The sequence below is a fragment of the Furipterus horrens genome, unplaced genomic scaffold (genome assembly GCF_987537825.1).
Source record: "Furipterus horrens unplaced genomic scaffold, mFurHor1.1.pri manual_scaffold_8, whole genome shotgun sequence".
Classification (NCBI taxonomy): domain Eukaryota; kingdom Metazoa; phylum Chordata; class Mammalia; order Chiroptera; family Furipteridae; genus Furipterus; species Furipterus horrens.
The window spans coordinates 69485702-69503743 of record NW_028327178.1 but is presented as its reverse complement, the minus strand read 5'-3'; the positions used below and the strand labels follow the sequence as shown (position 1 = coordinate 69503743).

General features: G+C 43.1%; 1 protein-coding gene across 1 annotated transcript in view; it reads left to right on the top strand.

Moving 5' to 3' along the window:
- Positions 1 to 13623, top strand: part of CFAP61 (cilia and flagella associated protein 61) — a 431546-nt gene extending 417923 nt beyond the window's left edge. Inside the window, exon 27 of the mRNA XM_090285993.1 lies at positions 13134 to 13623. Coding sequence (XP_090142119.1) covers positions 13134 to 13334 — 201 coding nt within the window. The 3' untranslated portion in view covers positions 13335 to 13623. The remainder of the gene's footprint in view (positions 1 to 13133) is intronic.
- The last annotated feature ends 4419 nt before the right edge of the window (positions 13624 to 18042 follow it).

Here is an 18042-nt window from a genome sequence, read left to right as displayed (position 1 = left end):
CAGTTTGAGGAATAATAGGAGAAGAGTGTGGTTATGAGAGGCACTAGGATTGTTTTGAAGGGAGAGAAGTATGGGAGGAAGGTTCTGAACCAGGATTCTCCGTATGCCCGTTCCCTGGCTCGGACAATAATGTCAATGTGTTTTTAAAGTACCTGTACATTTTCTCCTATTATGCCTGTATTGTCAATGTAAAAACAGCAGGTTTTGTTTAGCATGGCGCATGTTCCATCTGCCTCGTCTGTGAGGATGTCTAGGGCCCTCCTATTTTGGAGAACTATGTCTGCTAGGCTGTTTAGGGATTCTTGCTATTTTTCTAGGGCTTCAAGGGTGGCATTCCAAGTTTCTTGAAGGGATAGAGAGACATTTAGGATTGATTTTTCTAATTGGGGTAATCCTATGAACCAGAAGAAGCCTCTATATATGGAGTGCCCTATTCCCAGTTGTTCAAGGATAGGGTTGCTATACGCATGTCCGCCAAACTTAGACTACTGTTGGTCTCATTTGTGTTGGGGGCGGGATAAGAGGGAGGTCCCAAGGAAGGAGCCAAGATTGGGAATTGCCTCGGAAGTGGCCATTTTCTGGGGGTTCAGTACGGAGGCATCTAGTATTAAAGCGACTATCATGCAGGTGCCAATCCAGTAAGGGGGTATTGTTAGGTATGCTTGAGCACCACATAGGAAGAGATATCCTGTTCCTTGTATGGAAATAACAGTACTATATTTTGCATTGGTGATGGTGATACAGATGCAGTGCGTTTTGTTTTTTATTGACTGGCACCAAACGTTATTGATGATTTTGTGAAGAAATGTTTGGTTATATTGGTTATTTCGAAAATCCATGATGCAGTGAGGGGTGGTAGGAAAGTCTGAAGCATTGGTGTGATTACGAATTTGGAAGGTACTGTAACTATGGGTAGGAGGCTTGCCTGATTGGCCTCTGTGGTGAATGGAGGCTAAGTCTAGGGTGTGGTTTCAGAAAAGAGAGTAGTTTAATGTGCCCAAGAAGGGAGGTTGGATGTGGGTGCTGTTGATATGTCTGAAGTGGATGCAGAGAGCAGCAGGACCAATAATATGGGTGATGGTGGCCACTGGCTGGGTTGCTCCAGAGGGATCTGCTGGACTCTTGTGAGAGTGAGGGGGATGGGAGAAAGCAGGGAGTAAGTCTATATAAGGTGGTGAGATTGGGTGGGAAGGTGGTGACCTCAATGTCCAGGTGATGGGAGGAGTGAGGGCAGATTCAGCAGCTGGTTTTTTTGGTTAGGTCTGCCATTCTCTATATTGTGGGGGCTAAAGGATGTTGATATGAGGTGGCAAAGGTTAGAAGGGCAATAACTGTAATCATGAAGGGAGTCAGCATGGTCAGGGTGACTTGAGTAAGTCAGTGAGGGATAGAACTAGGATGAAAGTATAAAAGTAAATTTTGGCAGGGGTGTAGTTGGTGAGAGCGCCCTGCAGCCAGGCACCTGAGACATGTTATAGAAACTGAGAAATAGTCTGGAGGTGTAAGTGGCTTTTTGTATAGTAAAAGGTCTTGTGAGATGAGATGAGTAAAAAGTAGAGCCCGTGGGAAGTTCATTCAGAGGAGGGGGTAGAGGTAGGCTCGGGTGATTTTTACTGTGAGGTTTCTGGTGAGGGTGCAGAAATATGTGGGTGGTGGTGTTTGTGTCTCCTCTTGGATGGATATGAGCTGGGTGATGGCAGGTTCAAGATCTGAGGCTAGAGGAGATTCAGGTACCTGCCACCGATATGTTTACCCTGGTTCTGCAGCCGTGATGGTGAGAGGAAGGGCTCCTGAACCCAGGCCCTGTCAGGCAGTGGAAAGTCCGAGGAGGTCTGGGACTGAGAGGCCTGCATCTGGACCCGCTGCTGGGGTAGTCCCCTAATTAGGGGCTGTTGGACAGTCAATCTTCCAGTGACCTGTCTTTTGACAGAGAGGGCAGGGACCCAGGATAGGTAAGTGGAGGTTTGGACAGAGCTTTGCTCAATGTCCCTCCTGACCACACTGGAATCAGGGGCCTGGAGGCTGGCTCATGGTCGAGGCTTTGCCGTTAGGCTTATTTTGTCCCTTGGAGGAGTTCCCCATGGCAGTAGCCAGCAAAAGATACCACTTGTCTTCCAAGTCCTGCAGCTCCTTTTCCCTCTTCTTTTCTTTCTGTTCCTGTTCGTTTTGTGGGTTGTTGAATACCCTGAAGTTGACCTGAATAAATTTAGTTGGGGAATCTTGGGGCCTGCTTCTAATTTCTGGAGCTTTTTTCGAATGCCTGGGGCCAACTGACTAGTGAAGTGGTTGTGTGAAAAGAGGCATCCTTCAGGCGAAGTGGGGTCTAGGTTGGTGTATTTTTGGATGGATTCTGTGAGCTTTGTTAAGAAGGCAGCTGAATTTTCATTGGGATCCTGGGTGACCTTGAGGGTGTTGTCATAGTTGACAGCTTTGAAGCCCAATTTGCGTATCCCTGCAAGGCAACACACAAGGAAGTGGGGCATTTTGCAAAGGTCAGGGATGCTGCGGGGACTGCTACTGACCCAACGGGATAGTTGGCATGAGCAGGTCTGTCGGCATGTAATTCATCGGCATATGCCATGGCAGCCGCCCAGATACGATTTTTCTCTTCTGGGGTTGTGGTGGAAACGAGGATGGTGGTAATATCCTGGTAGGTAAGGTCATGGGTCTGGGTTAAGTATCTTAACTCTTTTATAAAATGAGTGGGATCCTCGGAGAAAGAACCGAGATGCTGCTCAATTTGGGAAAGATCAGCCAAATTGAAGGGGACTTGAACTCACATGACACCGTCTCTACCAGCAGAGGAGATAAGAGGCTGGAAGAGTGAGGCTCATCAGAGAGGGAGGGAGACAGGGAAGAGGAGGTAGGTATGCACCCGTGGGATTGGGTATGAGGAGGAAAAGGTCTGGGGTCTTGGACTGGGGATGGTGAGGAGTCAGGTGACCAGGGTTCTGAGGGGGATGAGGAGGCATCCTGCGCAGGGTGGTAGGGAGGTGGGTGGTCAGCGGGATCAAAGGTGTCCAAGGAAGAAGGAGAGGATGTAGAAGGCTGTGATGAAGGCAGCTTTTCCTGGGCAAGGAGAATTTGGTGGGTAGTGAGCTGTTGGCAAAGGGAATGTTTGCCCCGAAGGGTCCAGAAAGCCTGAGCATAGGGAATTTCTGACCACTTGCCCAACTGCTGGAGAAAGTTATCAAGGTCTGTGAGAATGCCGAAGTCAAGTGTGCCATTTTCTGGCCACCAACTCTGGTTATCAAGAGGATATTGAGGCCACGTAACAGTGGGCAGAAAGACAAGTTGACAGGCTTTGACTTCTCCATTTCGTTGGAGAGGTCTGAGATTATTGACTAAACACCCAAGAGGGATATCTTTGGGTGGGAGAGACCGGCCAGTTCCCATGGCAATCACTAAGGTTAATGTAAGTCCAAGAAAGAGGAGGAGGGTGAATCCAAGCCAATGTTTCTGGCCTGCAATCTGTCCAGATGAATGTCCCTGTGTCAACCAGAGAATGGGGAGACCAAGGTTAGCAGGAGAGGCACTGAGTCATCCTGGCCATCCCCAGGGGTCACCAGGCCAAGGAGAGTGAGTCCAGATTGACCTGAGGAGTCAGGAGACTACGGGAGTGGTTCTGACTGAGTGCTCAGATTCTGGGAGGAACTGCCCGGAGTGGTCTCAGATAGACCAGAAAACAGAACCACTGGATGTGAGGGAGACAGAGGCAAAGACTCACCCGCAAATCTGATGACTAGCGTTGACTGAGAGTAAATGGCAGTCGGAGAAGGGGTCGGAGGAAAAAGGAGACAGATGGGGTCAGTAAGCCTGAGGGAAAGCTTGAGCTACCGACTCATGGAAATCTGAGAGACTCCAGGTCTGGGGATTGGGGCCGGCTCGGGGCCCGAGTCCAGCTCGGGAGACCCAGTTGAGCCGGTGTCCCATTCCTGGGTTTCGGCACCAAAATGTAAGAATGAAGTCACTCAGATAACTACTAAGATGCAGTGAGCTGCGAACCAGAGGGGAGTGGGGAGACCTGCTACAGGTGGTCAGGATTCTGCCTTTCTAGGGGAGAAGGGAGTTGCTTTTATAGGGGGAGAGTGAAGAGGGGGATGTTTTGTGGGCCTTGTCAGTCATCTGGCCTTCTGGCAGCTGCGGGTGTGACATGCTGATCAAAACAAGATGTGGTTTCAGCCTGATGCATCCTGTCATCTCACAGACAGCTGCAGGCTGAGTAAGGGGCCACAGGGTCTCAGGGTCTGGGGATGTTAGAAACTTCTGGAAGAAAAGCCTCCACTGGGGATTGTTCTGTTTTCTACATTTGCATGCAGCGGTGTCAGCCTCTAGTTCAGATTTTTATGGAACAGGGACTAGCTGTTCCCACCTCAGAGAGCTGTGGAAAGGATAGAGAAGGGGATGTGTGCAAGTATGTGGCACCAAAGACTGGCTCTCGGTGCACGTCACCACAAGTAACAGTGGTGGTGATGGTTATGGTGGAGACAGGCTGAGAGTGGAAATGGCAGTCATATAAACACATGCAGGATTTTCATATAAAGAGTCTGGTATTAGGAAAATAGAGAGCATAGCCTTCAGTAAAGAAAAATAGTAATCTCTTTTCTCTGATGTTGAGTTGATGTAACCCATTTCATATCAGTTTCTACCTTGTTTTCAGGGAAAATCAGAAATTCAAATCCATTAACTATGATATCCTAGAGCTTAGCATATCGATTTTCCTCTTTCTCCACAGGTGGAGAATGAAATAAAGAACTATGACCTATGACCATTATAAGTTACCTCAAATCTATATGTCATTTATTTTAAAAAGAAGCTCATTATATAAGACATCTCAAATCCACTTGTGGGTGTTAAGAGAGGAGATCCACTGGCACTGCAGTTAGCTGTGACTGAAGCCAAAGAGTCATTCACCGAAGGGAAATGTTGTGGAGTGAAAATTACCTTTCAAAATCCTTTAAGAAATATGTAACAATTATAAACATATTATACCTGACAACAGAACCCCAAGATATATGAAGCAAAAGTTGACAGAATTAAAGGAAGAAATTGTTCTGAAATGATAGCTGGAATCACTGTAAATGAACTAGACTTACTCATATAGATAGAACACTACACCCAACAATAATAGCAGGATGCACATTCTTGTCAAGTGCACACAGATCATTCTCTAGAAGAGGCCATATGTTAGGCCACAAAACGACTGTCAATATTTAAATCATACAAAGTATATTATCTAACCACAATGAAGTGAAACTAAAAAACATAAACAGAAAAAATTCACATATTTGTGGAAATTAAGCAATAGATTCTTAAGCAACTTCTTTGATTTCAACTCCTTTGATTTCAAAGAAGTACTCTAATGGGGTATAAAAACAGCTAAAGACAAATGAAAATTAAAATATAACACAGAAAAATTTATGAGATTCAGCAAAAGCAGCTTCCAGAAGAAAAATCACAATGTAAATGCCTACTTTTTAAAAAAAGGAAAGCTCTCAAATCAATAACCTAATTTTACATCTTAAGGAACTACGGAAAAAAAAAAAAAAAAAAAAACCTAAGGAAACCCAGTGCTAACAGAGGAAAGAAATACTAAAAATTTTAGTGAAGTTAAGGGAAATAGGAAGTAGAAAAATGAAAGAAAAAAATGATAAAAACAAAAGCTGGTTCTTTGAAAAGATTGACTAAATTGACAAACCCTGAACCATACTTACTAAGAAAAAAAATAAATTACTAAAATCAGAAGTAAAAGTGGGGATATTACTACTGACCTTACATAAGTCAAAAAGAATTATAAGAGAACAGTATGAATGACTATATGCCAACCAATTAGATAACCAAGATGAAATGGACAATTGTCTTAGAAACACACAACTGTAAAAAACTGATTCAAGAAGAAATAGAAAATCTCAACAGACCTATAACAAGTGAGAGTATTGAATCAGCAATCAAAAAACTCAACAAAGAAGAGCCTAAGTCCAAATGATTTCACTGGTGAATTCCACCAAATATTTAAAGAATTAACACCCGTCCTTCTCAAACGCCTCCTAAAAAAGATAAAAGAGAAAGGAGCACTTCCTAGTTCATTCTGTGAGGTCAGCATTACGCTGATAGCAAAACCAGAGAAAGGCATCAAAAGAAAAGAAAACTACAAAACAATACCTCCTATGGATTTAGATGCAAAAATCTTCAAGTGAATACTAGCAAACTAAACCAGCAGCATATCAAAAGGATTATACACCATGACCAAGTGAGATTTACCCTAAGAATGTAAGAATATTTGACATATGAAAATCAGTCATTAGTAAAATAAAGAGGCGTGATTTACCATCTCAATTGATGGAGAAAAAGCATTTGACTAAATCAAACATGTTTTCAAGTACAAACACTAAAAAAAAACCCTAAAAATAGAAGGAAACTGCCTTAACCTAATAAAGCATATATATGAAAAACCCACAGCTAACATCACACTTAATGATGAGAGTGAAACCTTTACCTCTGTGATCTAGAACGAGACAAGGATGCCTGCTTTCACCACCTTCAACATTGTCCTAGAAGTTCTAGCCAGAGCAATTAGGCAGGAAAAAAAAAAAAAAAGACCTCTACATTGGAAAGGAAGAAGTAAAACTATATTCTCCAATGACATGACCTTACATATAGAAAACCCTACAGAATGCACAAAATAACATTAAAGCTAATAAATTAATTTCACAAAGTTCAGGAATACAAGATCACACAATAATCAGTTGTCTACATTAGCAATCAAATCTGAAAATGAAATTTAAAAAAAAAACCCATTTACAATAGCATGAGGAATAATAAAATACTTGGGCATAAATTTAACTAAGGAGATGCAAGACTTGCATGCTGAAAACTATAAAACATTTCTGAAAGAAAATAAAGAAAACCTAAACAAATGGAAAGACATCTGTGTTCATGGATTTGAAGACTTAATTTGTTAAGATGACAATACTATCCAAAACAATTTACAGATTCAATGCAATCCTATCAAAATCCCAATGGTATTTTTTTTTTTTTTTTTTTTTTTGTAGAAGGAAAAGCTAATTCTACAGTTTATATGGAAGTGCAAGGGACTCCAAGTAGCCAAAACAATTTTGGGTATTAAAAAAAAAGTAAAAGGACATACTCCATAAACTTTCAAAACTTACTATGAAACAATAGTAACCAAGACAACATGGTACTTACATAAAGATAGATAGCCAGACTTCTAATCAAGATGGAGGCATAGGTAGATATACTTCAACTCCTTGTGCAACCATAAAAAAAAAAAATTAGAACTGGATCTCAAAACTAATAACATCCAGGGCCATCAGAAAATTGAGCTGTATGTAAGTCTGACAACCAAGGATTTAAAGAAGACACATTCATCCAGACAGGTAGGAGAGAGGTGGAGTCACAGAGACAGGTAGAGAGATGGTGTGACATCAAAAGGTGGTGGCAGCAGTGGCAGGGGAATGAATGAGAGGGATACCTTGGGAGCAAGCAATCCCAGGCCCAGGCCAGACTGCACAGCTCAGAGTTCCTGCACCAGGAAGATAGATCCTCATTACCTCTGGTGGTACAAACCAGTGGAGGTTGGGCAGCAGAAAAAACTGCCAGATTTTCACTGCTTAAAGGGCCAGGATGATCTTAGAATGTACACAAACCCACCCACTCTGGGATTTACCACCAGGGCAGCAGCTCGAAGAGAGCCAGTTACACACAGGAAGGGGATGAAGTGACTGGAAATGGGACAAGTGCTGGGCAAACTGCCAAAAGCCAAGTGGCAGCATTGTCCCCTCTCTGAGTCCTCCCCACACAGCCACAAAGTGGTGAAATGCATTGCCCCACCTGGCAATTGCCTAAAGCTCTTCCCCACACAATTTACAGGTGCTTCTACATAGGCCATGCTACTAAGACAAGGAGTAAAATCAGCTCTACTTAATACACAGAGAGAGGCTGCTAAATTTAAAAAACAAAGAAATATAGCCCAAATCAAAGAACAGAACAAAACCACAGAAAAAGAACTAAGCAAAATGCAGATAGGCAACCTTTCAGATGCAGAGTTCAAATTACTGGTTATCAGGATGCTCAGAGAACTCCTTGAGTATGGCAAAATAAAAATAAAAATAAAAGAAGAAATGGGGTTCTACTTCCGGCCAAGACGGAGGCTTAGACAGACACGCTCAGTCTCCTTCTACAACTAGAGAGGAATACAACTACTTCAAAACAAAAGATAACTAGAAATTCCAGAAAATAAAACTACACGGAAGCCCAACGTATGAAGTTATAAACCAGCGGCGCCCTTTGGGCAGGTAGGAAGAGCGAAAGGGGGCAGTGCTGTTTGCGGTAGCACCAGGGACAGCGGCAGGGAGAACAATCCCGGCTGCAGTCTAACCGCGGCAGCTTGCAACCCCAACGCTGGGAAAAGCAGCCGCCGCATCACCTCGAACAGTGAGGCCCAGAGGGCGGGAGGACGGATCCCGGTCTCCTAGCGAATAACTGCAGGAATCCATCTTGGAACCCCACCCCCACACAAAGCGCCACAGCACTGCGAAATAGGTTTTGGATAGCCACTGGTCTCTGGGCAGTGACGACAAAGTGCCACAGCGCAGCGAGAAAGGTTGCTGGACCACCGCCGGTCGCTGGGTTGTGATGACAAAGCGCCACAGCGCGGCAAAAAAGGTTGCGGATTGGCGCCTGATCGCTGCTGGTCGCTGGGTTGTGACGAGTACACAGGCACTGCCCCCTATAGCCGGCCCAAGAAAACAAAACGCACCTGTCAAAATGAGGCAGACAATTATAGAAATCCCGGTGGCGCAGCTCACCAGGCAACAGATGAAGAACCTGACAGATGAACAAATAAGAAACCTGTCGGAGGCCCAGTTCAGGGCCATTGTTATCAGGTGGCTTACAGAATTAACAAAAGATCTGGAAAAAGATGAGAAAGAATTGAAAAACACTCATACTGAAAGGAACAAAACCACATATGAGACAGATGGTGAGGAAATAAAATCCAGAGTTCAAATCAACAAACCAGAACATAGAGAAGGAACAAACAGTCAACCAGTGCAGAGAGAGGAAACGGGAAGCAAGGAAAATGATGAGAGGATCAGAAACCTCTGGGACAGCTATAAGAGATCCAACATACGGGTGATCAGATTGCCAGAGGGCAAAGAAGAAGAACTAGAAATTGAAAAATTAAGTGAAAATATAATAAAGCAGAACTTCCCAAACTTGGGGAAGGAAATAGACTTACAGGTCCAGGAAGCACAGAGTTCCAAAACAACTGGACCCAGGGAGAACCACTCCAAGACACATTATAATCAAAATGTCAAAAGTTAAAGATAAAGAGAGAATCTTAAAAGCAGCAAGAGAGAAGAAAAGAATCATGTACAAAGGGGTCCCAATTAGACTATCAGCTGACTTCTCAAGGGAGACCCTACAGGCAAGAAGGGACTGGCAAGAAATATTCAAAGTAATGAAAATCCAAAACCTACAACCACGAATACTTTATCCAGCGAAGCTGTCATTCAGAATAGAAGGGCAGAGAAAGTGTTTCCAGGACAAAATAAAACTGAAAGAGTTCATTAGATCCAAACCACTGTTATATGAGATGTTAAAAGGACTAGTTTAGAAAAAGGAGGATCAAAACTATGAACACTAAAATGAAAACTGCATCACAAGAAACAACAACAGAAGCTAGGGAATTGAAACAAAGGCAAACTAAATAGGCAAAGAGAGTGGAAAAAGAACTATAGGTGTGGGGAGCATATTGGGAGGAAGTCAGCAGGGAAGGGGAAGGGGGAGAGGGAGGGAGATGGTATAGGAATTAAGAAACATCGTAGGAGGGAATGGAATAGACAAAGGTTGAGAAGAACTATATGCACAACCAATGGAAATGGACTAAAAGGGGGGGACAAGGGGAGGGAGGGGGGCCAACGGGTGGAGGGGAGCAGAGGGAAGGGAAATTGGAACAAATGTAACACTGTAATCAATAAAACACATTTAAAAAAGAAGAAGAAATGAAGGTTACACTAAGTGAAATAAAGAATAATACACAGGCAACCAACAGAGAAGGGAAGGAAGCCAGAATTCAAACCAATGGTTTGGAACACAAGAAGGGATAAAAATTCAAAATTGAAAACTTATGTGAAAAAATAATGAAGGAAAACTTCCCAAATTTGGCAAACGAAATAGACATACAAGTCCAGGAAGCACAGAGTGTTCCAAACTAGTTGGACCCAAAGAGGACCACACCAAGACACATCATAATTAAAATGCCAAAGGTTAAAGGTAAAGAGAGATTCTTCAAAGCAGCAAGAGAAAAGCAGAGAGTTGCCTACAAAGGAGTTTCCATAAAGCTATCGGCTGATTTCTCCAAAGAAACTTTTCAGGCAAGAAGTATTCAAAGTGATGAAAAACAAGGACCTACAACCAAGACTACTCTATCCTACAAAGCTATCATTTAGAATGCAAGGGCAGATAAAGTGCTTTCCAGACAAGGTAAAGCTAGAGGAGATTATCACCACCAAGCCATTGTCACAGGAAATGTTAAAGGGACTTAATTAAGAAAAAGAAGATGAAAACCATGAACATTAAAAAGGCAACAAATTCACAACTATCAACAACTGAATATAAAAAACAAACAAAGAAACTAAGCAAAGAACCAGAACAGGAACAGACTTATACATATGGAAATCATTTGGAGGTTTATCAGCTGGGAGGGGAAAAGGGGATAATGTGAAAATGGAACAGGGATTAAGAAGCATAATTGGTAAGAACAAATAGATTGGGGAAACTTAAGAATAGCATAGGAAATGGAGTAGCCAAAGGACTTACTTACACACATGACCCTAGGACATGAACTAATGGGGAGATTGCTGGAGAGAAGGGGGTACCAGGTGGAGGGGGCAAAGGTGAAAAAAATTGGGACAACTGTAATAGCATAATCAATAAAATATACTTTAAAAGAGACAGATCAATGAAATACAGTTGAGAGTCCAAAAAACTCATTTACATGAAAAGATGTTAACATCATTAATCATTAGAGAAATGCAAAGCAGAACCACAATGAAATACCACATCACACCCACTAGGCTGGCTCTAGTGAAAGAAAAAAAAAGCAACTATTAGCAAGATTATAGAAAAATTGGAACTCTCACACATTGCTGATTGGACTGTAAAATTTTGCAGCTGCTGTGAAAATGGGTTAATGGTTCCTCAAAAACTTCTATGCAAAATTACTATATGACATAGTCATTGCACTCCAAAGAACTGAAAAATAAGTATCCAAATAAATACTAGTATCTGAATGTTCATAACAACACTATTCAGAATAAACAGCCCAAATGTCCATCAATGGATAAACAATGCAGTCTATCCACACGATGTAATATTATTCTGCCATAAAAAGAAATGAAGTACTGATACATTCTACAAAGTGGATGAACATAAAAACATAATGCTAAATGAAAGATTCAGATACAAATGATTGTGTATTTTATGTAGCATTGTGAAGAGGGTTGATCATAGATGAACACTTTGAGCGGGAAGATGGTCACACCGAGAGTGGTCACTCTATAAGAAGCAAATACACAAAATGTTGTTTACAATCAAAGCAGTACTTGTCTGAGGTAAACTTAGAAGTTCTATTTTGTGACTTTACACTATTTACCCCAATATCAAAACAGCATCATGTAACATGAGCCCCAAGTCTTCAATAATTATTGTGGGAAAAATCATTGTACGTTTATTGCTTTAGTTTGGTGCAAGTCTCCTGAAAAATTAAGGGGGAAGAACCTTATATATATTGCAGAATATATCCTTGGGGACATGCTGGTGGCAATCAAACGATTAAGCACCTCTAAATATTTCATTCTGGACATCATTTGCCTTCTTCTCTTTCACCATCTTTGTTGGGCTGATTTGAAGTCCTAGACTTCACTGACCTTCTAATTGATGTGTGCATAACCTCTCACTTAGTGTCTTGCTTAAATAACCAAGTGATAATTTCCCTATGTCTCCGTATAGTTTGAACATTATTTTTTTATCTATAAGTTCTATTAATAAATTAATGATCCAATTGAACTATGCAAGTTACTGCTTTTTTCTCTTCCAAATAAAAATAATTATTGGAAATTCAAATAAATATAACTTCAAAGTCCATGTGTCTCTTTCTTTAGGGTAATTTTCAATTATTGTGGTGTTCACAGAGCATATAGCTCAAACCTCGGTGAAGTGTTTTTTATAACAATCTTCCTATAGATAGATACATGGGCAGATGAAGCAAATATGAAGCAACGTTAGCCATAGAATCCAGGTGATATGTGTGCAGGTACCAACTGCACAATTCTGTCAACTTGCTCTAGGTTTGAATATTTTTAGAATAAATGTTGAAAAAATCCCTACTTAGTAGTTGCACAGCATATGATTCTCAACTTTATGTAACTTTATTCTCCCTGAGCCCTATCTTTAGAGATATCAATGAAATTTGATTTTACTAAGAGTATATTCTAAGGTTTTAAAATCTTATTTCTTAGGGATTCTAACCAAGTAAAGTAAACCATCTAGAAGTTTTCATGTAAAAATGTTTAATCACTTCTTTTCTTGGTTTTAAAACAAGCACTATTACAGATAATTTTTATCTGAAAATTAAGAGCTTAAAATCACTATGCTTGGTGAACCTCAAGGGGGTAATGCTAAGTAAGCTAATCACAAAAAGACTAATACTGTATGATTCCACTTATATGAGGTACCTAGAGTAGTCAAATTCATAGAGACAGAAAGTAGAGTGGTGGTTGCCAGGAACTGGGAGGAGGGGAAATGGGGAGTTAGTTTTTAATGGGGACAGAGTTTCAGTTTGGAGGATAAAAAGGTTCTGGAGGTGGAAGTTTGTGATGGTTGCACAACAACGTGAATGTCCTTAATGTCCCTGAGATGTATATTATAAATGGGTAAAGTGGTAAATTTGTCATGTATGTTTTGTCTCAATTGAAGATATTAAAAACTAGGAAAAAATGACCATCCTCGGGTGACTGAGCACTATGTTTTTCATTTTAGTGAAACTGCCCTGTTATTGTGGGGCTAAGTGCAAGTAATTTCTGTATCTGGCCTCTTACTGTGTTTTCCAGGAGGAAAAACTCCCCTCTATAGAACAGTTAGCCCATCAGATAGAAGATGAGGAAATTAACCTGAATGAAAAACCCAGGAAATACCTCAAAAGAGTTTTCCAGGAAACCATCTACAAAACGCTGGTGGAGAAGAGCATCCTTGACTACCTGCAATATAATCACTACCACCTGCCCATGTACGCGTGGCCAGGCATCATTTAGTTGTAGCCACGGTCTCCACTTTATTGTTTTTACACATGTAGTCTCCGAAAACGTTCTGTGCAAGTAGAAACCTCTCTGAAGCCTGGCCAGACTGCCAAGCACCATTGTCTCCTAGTTTTGTCGTTTCTTTTCCGCATCCACTTATGCCTGTCGTTTTCTATTATCCCAGTAGATGGCGCACGGCCGTGAGTCTCTTATTCTGGGTCAGGGAGACGCTTTACTAATACCAGACATGTTCCTGTACAGAATAATCTATTTTAGCAATAAAACAAGATCGGACTATGTAAAACTTTTCTTTTACTTTGGGTGTGACTGTTTCCTTTCCTCATTTCCTGGAATGTTCTGCCGCCAATTTTATTAGTTGTTCTCATGTTTACCCAGTAATAATCTTGGGCGATAAAAAAGAAAATTGTGAGCCCATATGGAAAATTAGTAAAACTGATGATGAGAAATTAACTCTGTAATTAAACAACAGAGGGACTGATTGTGTAGGAAGTTTAAATTAACTTTTGAGTGAAGAGGCTGCAATCACAATCCCTGCATTTCTACTTCACATTGCAAGTCATGACAAATACAGTGAAAAACTAGAATATAACACACTGGCTCACACACAGGTTTTATCTTTTTATTATCATTTTTATTTCACACACAGGGTTTAGACTAGAAAACAGTGGTGGGAAATAAATCAAGTTGATTTCCTTTGACACTTAGCCCTGTTGCTTTGCATGGTGGTGATGGTGGGGGAGGCTGGTACCTGTCACTTGTAATAAGGGTCAGAGATCCTCTTTCTTATAAATAAAGCAAATGAAGTCCCTCCTAGAAAACACATGGATTTAGAAACAACACATAAGATCATTTTCATTTATTTGGATTTCTTTTAGTTACTAGGGTGACACTAATTGTGACTGAATTTTGACCAGCATGTCTTATAATTGGTATTCATAGACACAATTCCAGTTTTTGTTCTTTTTTTGCATTCATGTTAATGTTTAGCAAAAGTTGGCACAATCACAAGGATAACAAAGCTGTTAGGAGGAAAAGTCATAGTTGGCATTACAGAATTCTACATTCAATATCATCAAACTGATACTTCTCAAAAATATAATTGTTCTAGCATACCAGACTCTGATTTTTCTAAGGCAGGCAAAAGTAAGAAATAAATCCCACTAACTCCTTTACATGCACATTTTGCACAAATGCATGGGTCATTTAGGGTGATGGTCCAGCTTTGGCCATATGGTACAAACTGTAACTTGAATGGAGAATAATCATTATTGGTTCGCTCTACAAACTGCAAACCCAGTATCCACGGAACCATATTTCAGGGGCCTGCAAATGAGTCAGCTCAAGAAACTATTCTCCCCCATCCCCCTGACCCCCTACTCCCTTCCCCTGAGAGGCCTTTGGGTCAAATTCATCAGCAAATAGTGTCTTTGACAGGCCTGGGACTTGGGTAGAGATCAATAGAACAACCTCAGAGGATCAGCAGTTATGATTTCTGTGACCAAGTATTACCATGAACAGGTTTCTAGTCACATTAAAGAGACCCCCAAATGACAATGTAAATCTTAATATTGAATCATACAAAGGTTTAATGTTTTCCTTTGCTGCTTTAAAAAAATCAGTTCTGGATTTCCATACATATCATGACAGGTTTGAAAATGTCTAGATTATACTTTAGTCTGCAAAATGTATCAGATGAGGTTATTGCAACCATCCTCTCATAGTCAAAATGTGAATAATTTCATGAATCTAGGCATGGCTTAACATGTATGTGAAGATGATAATTTTATCACCAAGGAACAACTTTTCTAAGACTAAGAAGAGTTTCCAAGAGCAGTTGATCATAGGTTGAAATTGGCTGTTTTAAGGGCTTCAGGAAAGTAAAGATATTTACTCCTTACTGATGAAGAAGACCTGCAAAAGAAAGGGTTTCAGAGAAACCAATACCTTGACCTCTCTCGGTATGCAAAAGCATAGATTCTGTGGAGACAGATTGTATGTGTGAAGTCCCTACATATTTCAGTATTTGCTGTTGAGCTGGAGACATCTTGGACTCTAAGCCTGACTTAGGTTTCTGTAGTTTTGAGCAAAGAATACTGATAAGAAAATACCAGAGTTAATTTTCCCCAAATCGCATGCAACAACCACACCTCCCAGATGCCTCTAATGATCTCCTGGCATATGTTGGTTTGCAATGAAGTGCAAATTTTCCCAAAATGGCTCCTGTTATTAAACCCAAATATCACAGAAGAGCAAAGGAAAAATAAAAGATGAGGTGAGAGAGGAAAGAGAACACTGCTTGGGAATAATATGTAAAGCCAACCAATCAATATTTACCCCTAGAAGAGGGAGATGGGGAGAGGCCAGGAAGGGGGAAAGTGGGGAGAGGGGGGAGCCACAAGCATATAGGGTGAGTGAGAGGGGCTGGAGAGTTTGCTGTGTGTGAGGAGCTGTTGATTGTTTTCTGGTTGAGAGAAAGGTGATGATAAGGCTTGGATAAGTGAGCCCGGGAAGGGAGGCAGGAGCCGGCAGCTGTATGCTAATGCTCACAGAAACCAACCCTCTGCATCCCCCATTAAAGCAGTCGGCCAGGAGGCCACACGTCACTGAACAAATAGGCTCTCTCAAGACAAATAAAATAACACACGGCCTGCGGGGAGGAAGGGGCAGCAGTGAGGGAGGGGGAAGAGAAAAGGTAAGAGTGGGAGTGTGGAGAGGGAGACAGAGAGAGGTGTGGGTGAAAGGGGAGAGGGATGGGAAGAGAGAGAGGAGGGGAGAAGAGAAGACAAGGGGTGGAGGAGATGGAAGAGACTGGGAGAAGGAGGGAGAGGGACGGTCTGAGAGGGAGTCAGAGTGTGGGAAATGCCAGGAGGGAGAAGGAAAGACAGGAGGGGCGAGAGTTGGGAAGAGAGAAGGAGTGGTGGAACAGAGGGTGGGCAGTGAGGGAGAAAGGGGAGAAAGAAAGGGAGAGACCAGAACGGAGGAAAGGAGAGACATTGAGAGACAGAGGGGTGGGAAAGATATGGATAGAGGAAGGAAGAGGGAAGGAAAGGAGGACTGAGGTGGGAAAAAAAAACAAGAAGAGAGGGAGGACCAGAGGAGACATATAGGGAGTGGAGTAAGAACACATAAACCCAAAACCAAAAGCAGGAACAAGAAAAGGCCAAGGCGAAAAGTTCACACTTCTGGTCCCCAGAAGCCTAGCTACCTCCGTGTCCACCCTGGGCAGGAGAGGGGAAGGGAGGGCAGGAGTCGCAGTAGTATTTCTGGTCAGTTTCTGATGGGCTTTGTGGTGCCTTTTCTGAGACGGAGGCGCGCAAAATATGGGGCCGTCACCTCACAGGTGGTAGCAGTCCCCTTGTGCGGCCACGTTCGATGTCATTCGATCTGCTCAGTGCCACCGCAGCTCTTCCCGGCACGCTACTCTAGTTAGGACTTTCTCACATGGTCTAGTCTCGCCTTTGCCAGCTTTGGCCGCTACCACCCGTTCAGCCGTCCGGCCCGGGACCATCCTGCCTCCTCCCGCCCCCCAGTCCAGACGGTCCCACCCGAGGCAAAAGCAAACAGTCCCGAGGGCACTTCAAGGAGAGTTCCTTGGCCCCGGTGGCACGCTGGGGAGGATAAAAGTGGCGGCAGCCACCCTTTTTGCCCCTAGCAGAATATCGCCCGCGCAGATTTACGGTTGTGGTTGTGGTGGGGGACTTGAAACTCCTGGGGAGAGACCTACTTGAGCAATGCTGCTCGCGCGCCCGGCGGATGGCGAAGCCTCGCGGACTCTCCCTTGTTTGCTTTCTTTCATGCACTTTCCTTTTGTGTGGAATTATTTAAACGGGAGATCCGAGGCAGCTTTATGCTAATGTGACGAACAAAGGCGACAGCCCGCATGCAGGGGCCCTAAAGGTGATCAGAGGCCTGAGTGGCCGCGCGGGGCGGCGGGCGGCGGGCTGCGCGTGTCTCTCGCGTGCCCCTGGGACTGACAAAACAACTCCTCATTCCTGCAAACACAAAGCCTCTCCCGGGCCCGGGTGGGCGCGCGGTCCTCTCCGGGCCACAGGCGCCTCGGGGACTTGATGGCGTGTACTACGATGGTTGTGCATGGTTCAGGCTAGATCGTGGTTCGTGGGCCAGGAGGGCCTAGGATGGGACTTCTGTGAATTCAAGAGAGCGGTCAGTCCCAGAAAGAGGATTGGGGTGTGTGGAAGTGGAAATTTGACTACTCCCTCTCACCCCTCCCTGGCTTCTCCAAATTCGCTCCTAGCCGCGTTGTGGACCCTCTTTGCCTGTCAGGAACTCAGGTGCTGCCTGGACTCGTGGACAACTTAGGGGACAATTCCCAGGCCGAAGTTCCCCGCTTTAGCGCTCATTTCCAAGCTTCGCGCTTTCTATAAACTCCCTGGAGCTAGACTCTTGAGCTGGAAGATCAGAGTGAACTCAGTCGCGCTCCCGACGGCAGCCAGGGACACTGAGACACGAAAATTTAGAGCGCAGCCGTCCAAGGACGAAGCCACAAACGGGTCTGCAAGGACTCGAAGCAACAGGGGCAGCCGTATTTTCCCAAAGCGCCGGCCAGGACCCCACAAGAAAAGGAGAAGTCTCCGGGGACCTGAAAAGGACACTTAGGGGATCCTTGCTAGGATTGTTTCGCTTGCCGGCTTCCATGAAGCTCCTCTTAAGGGGATGGGGGTGGGGCAAATCAACGCTCAGA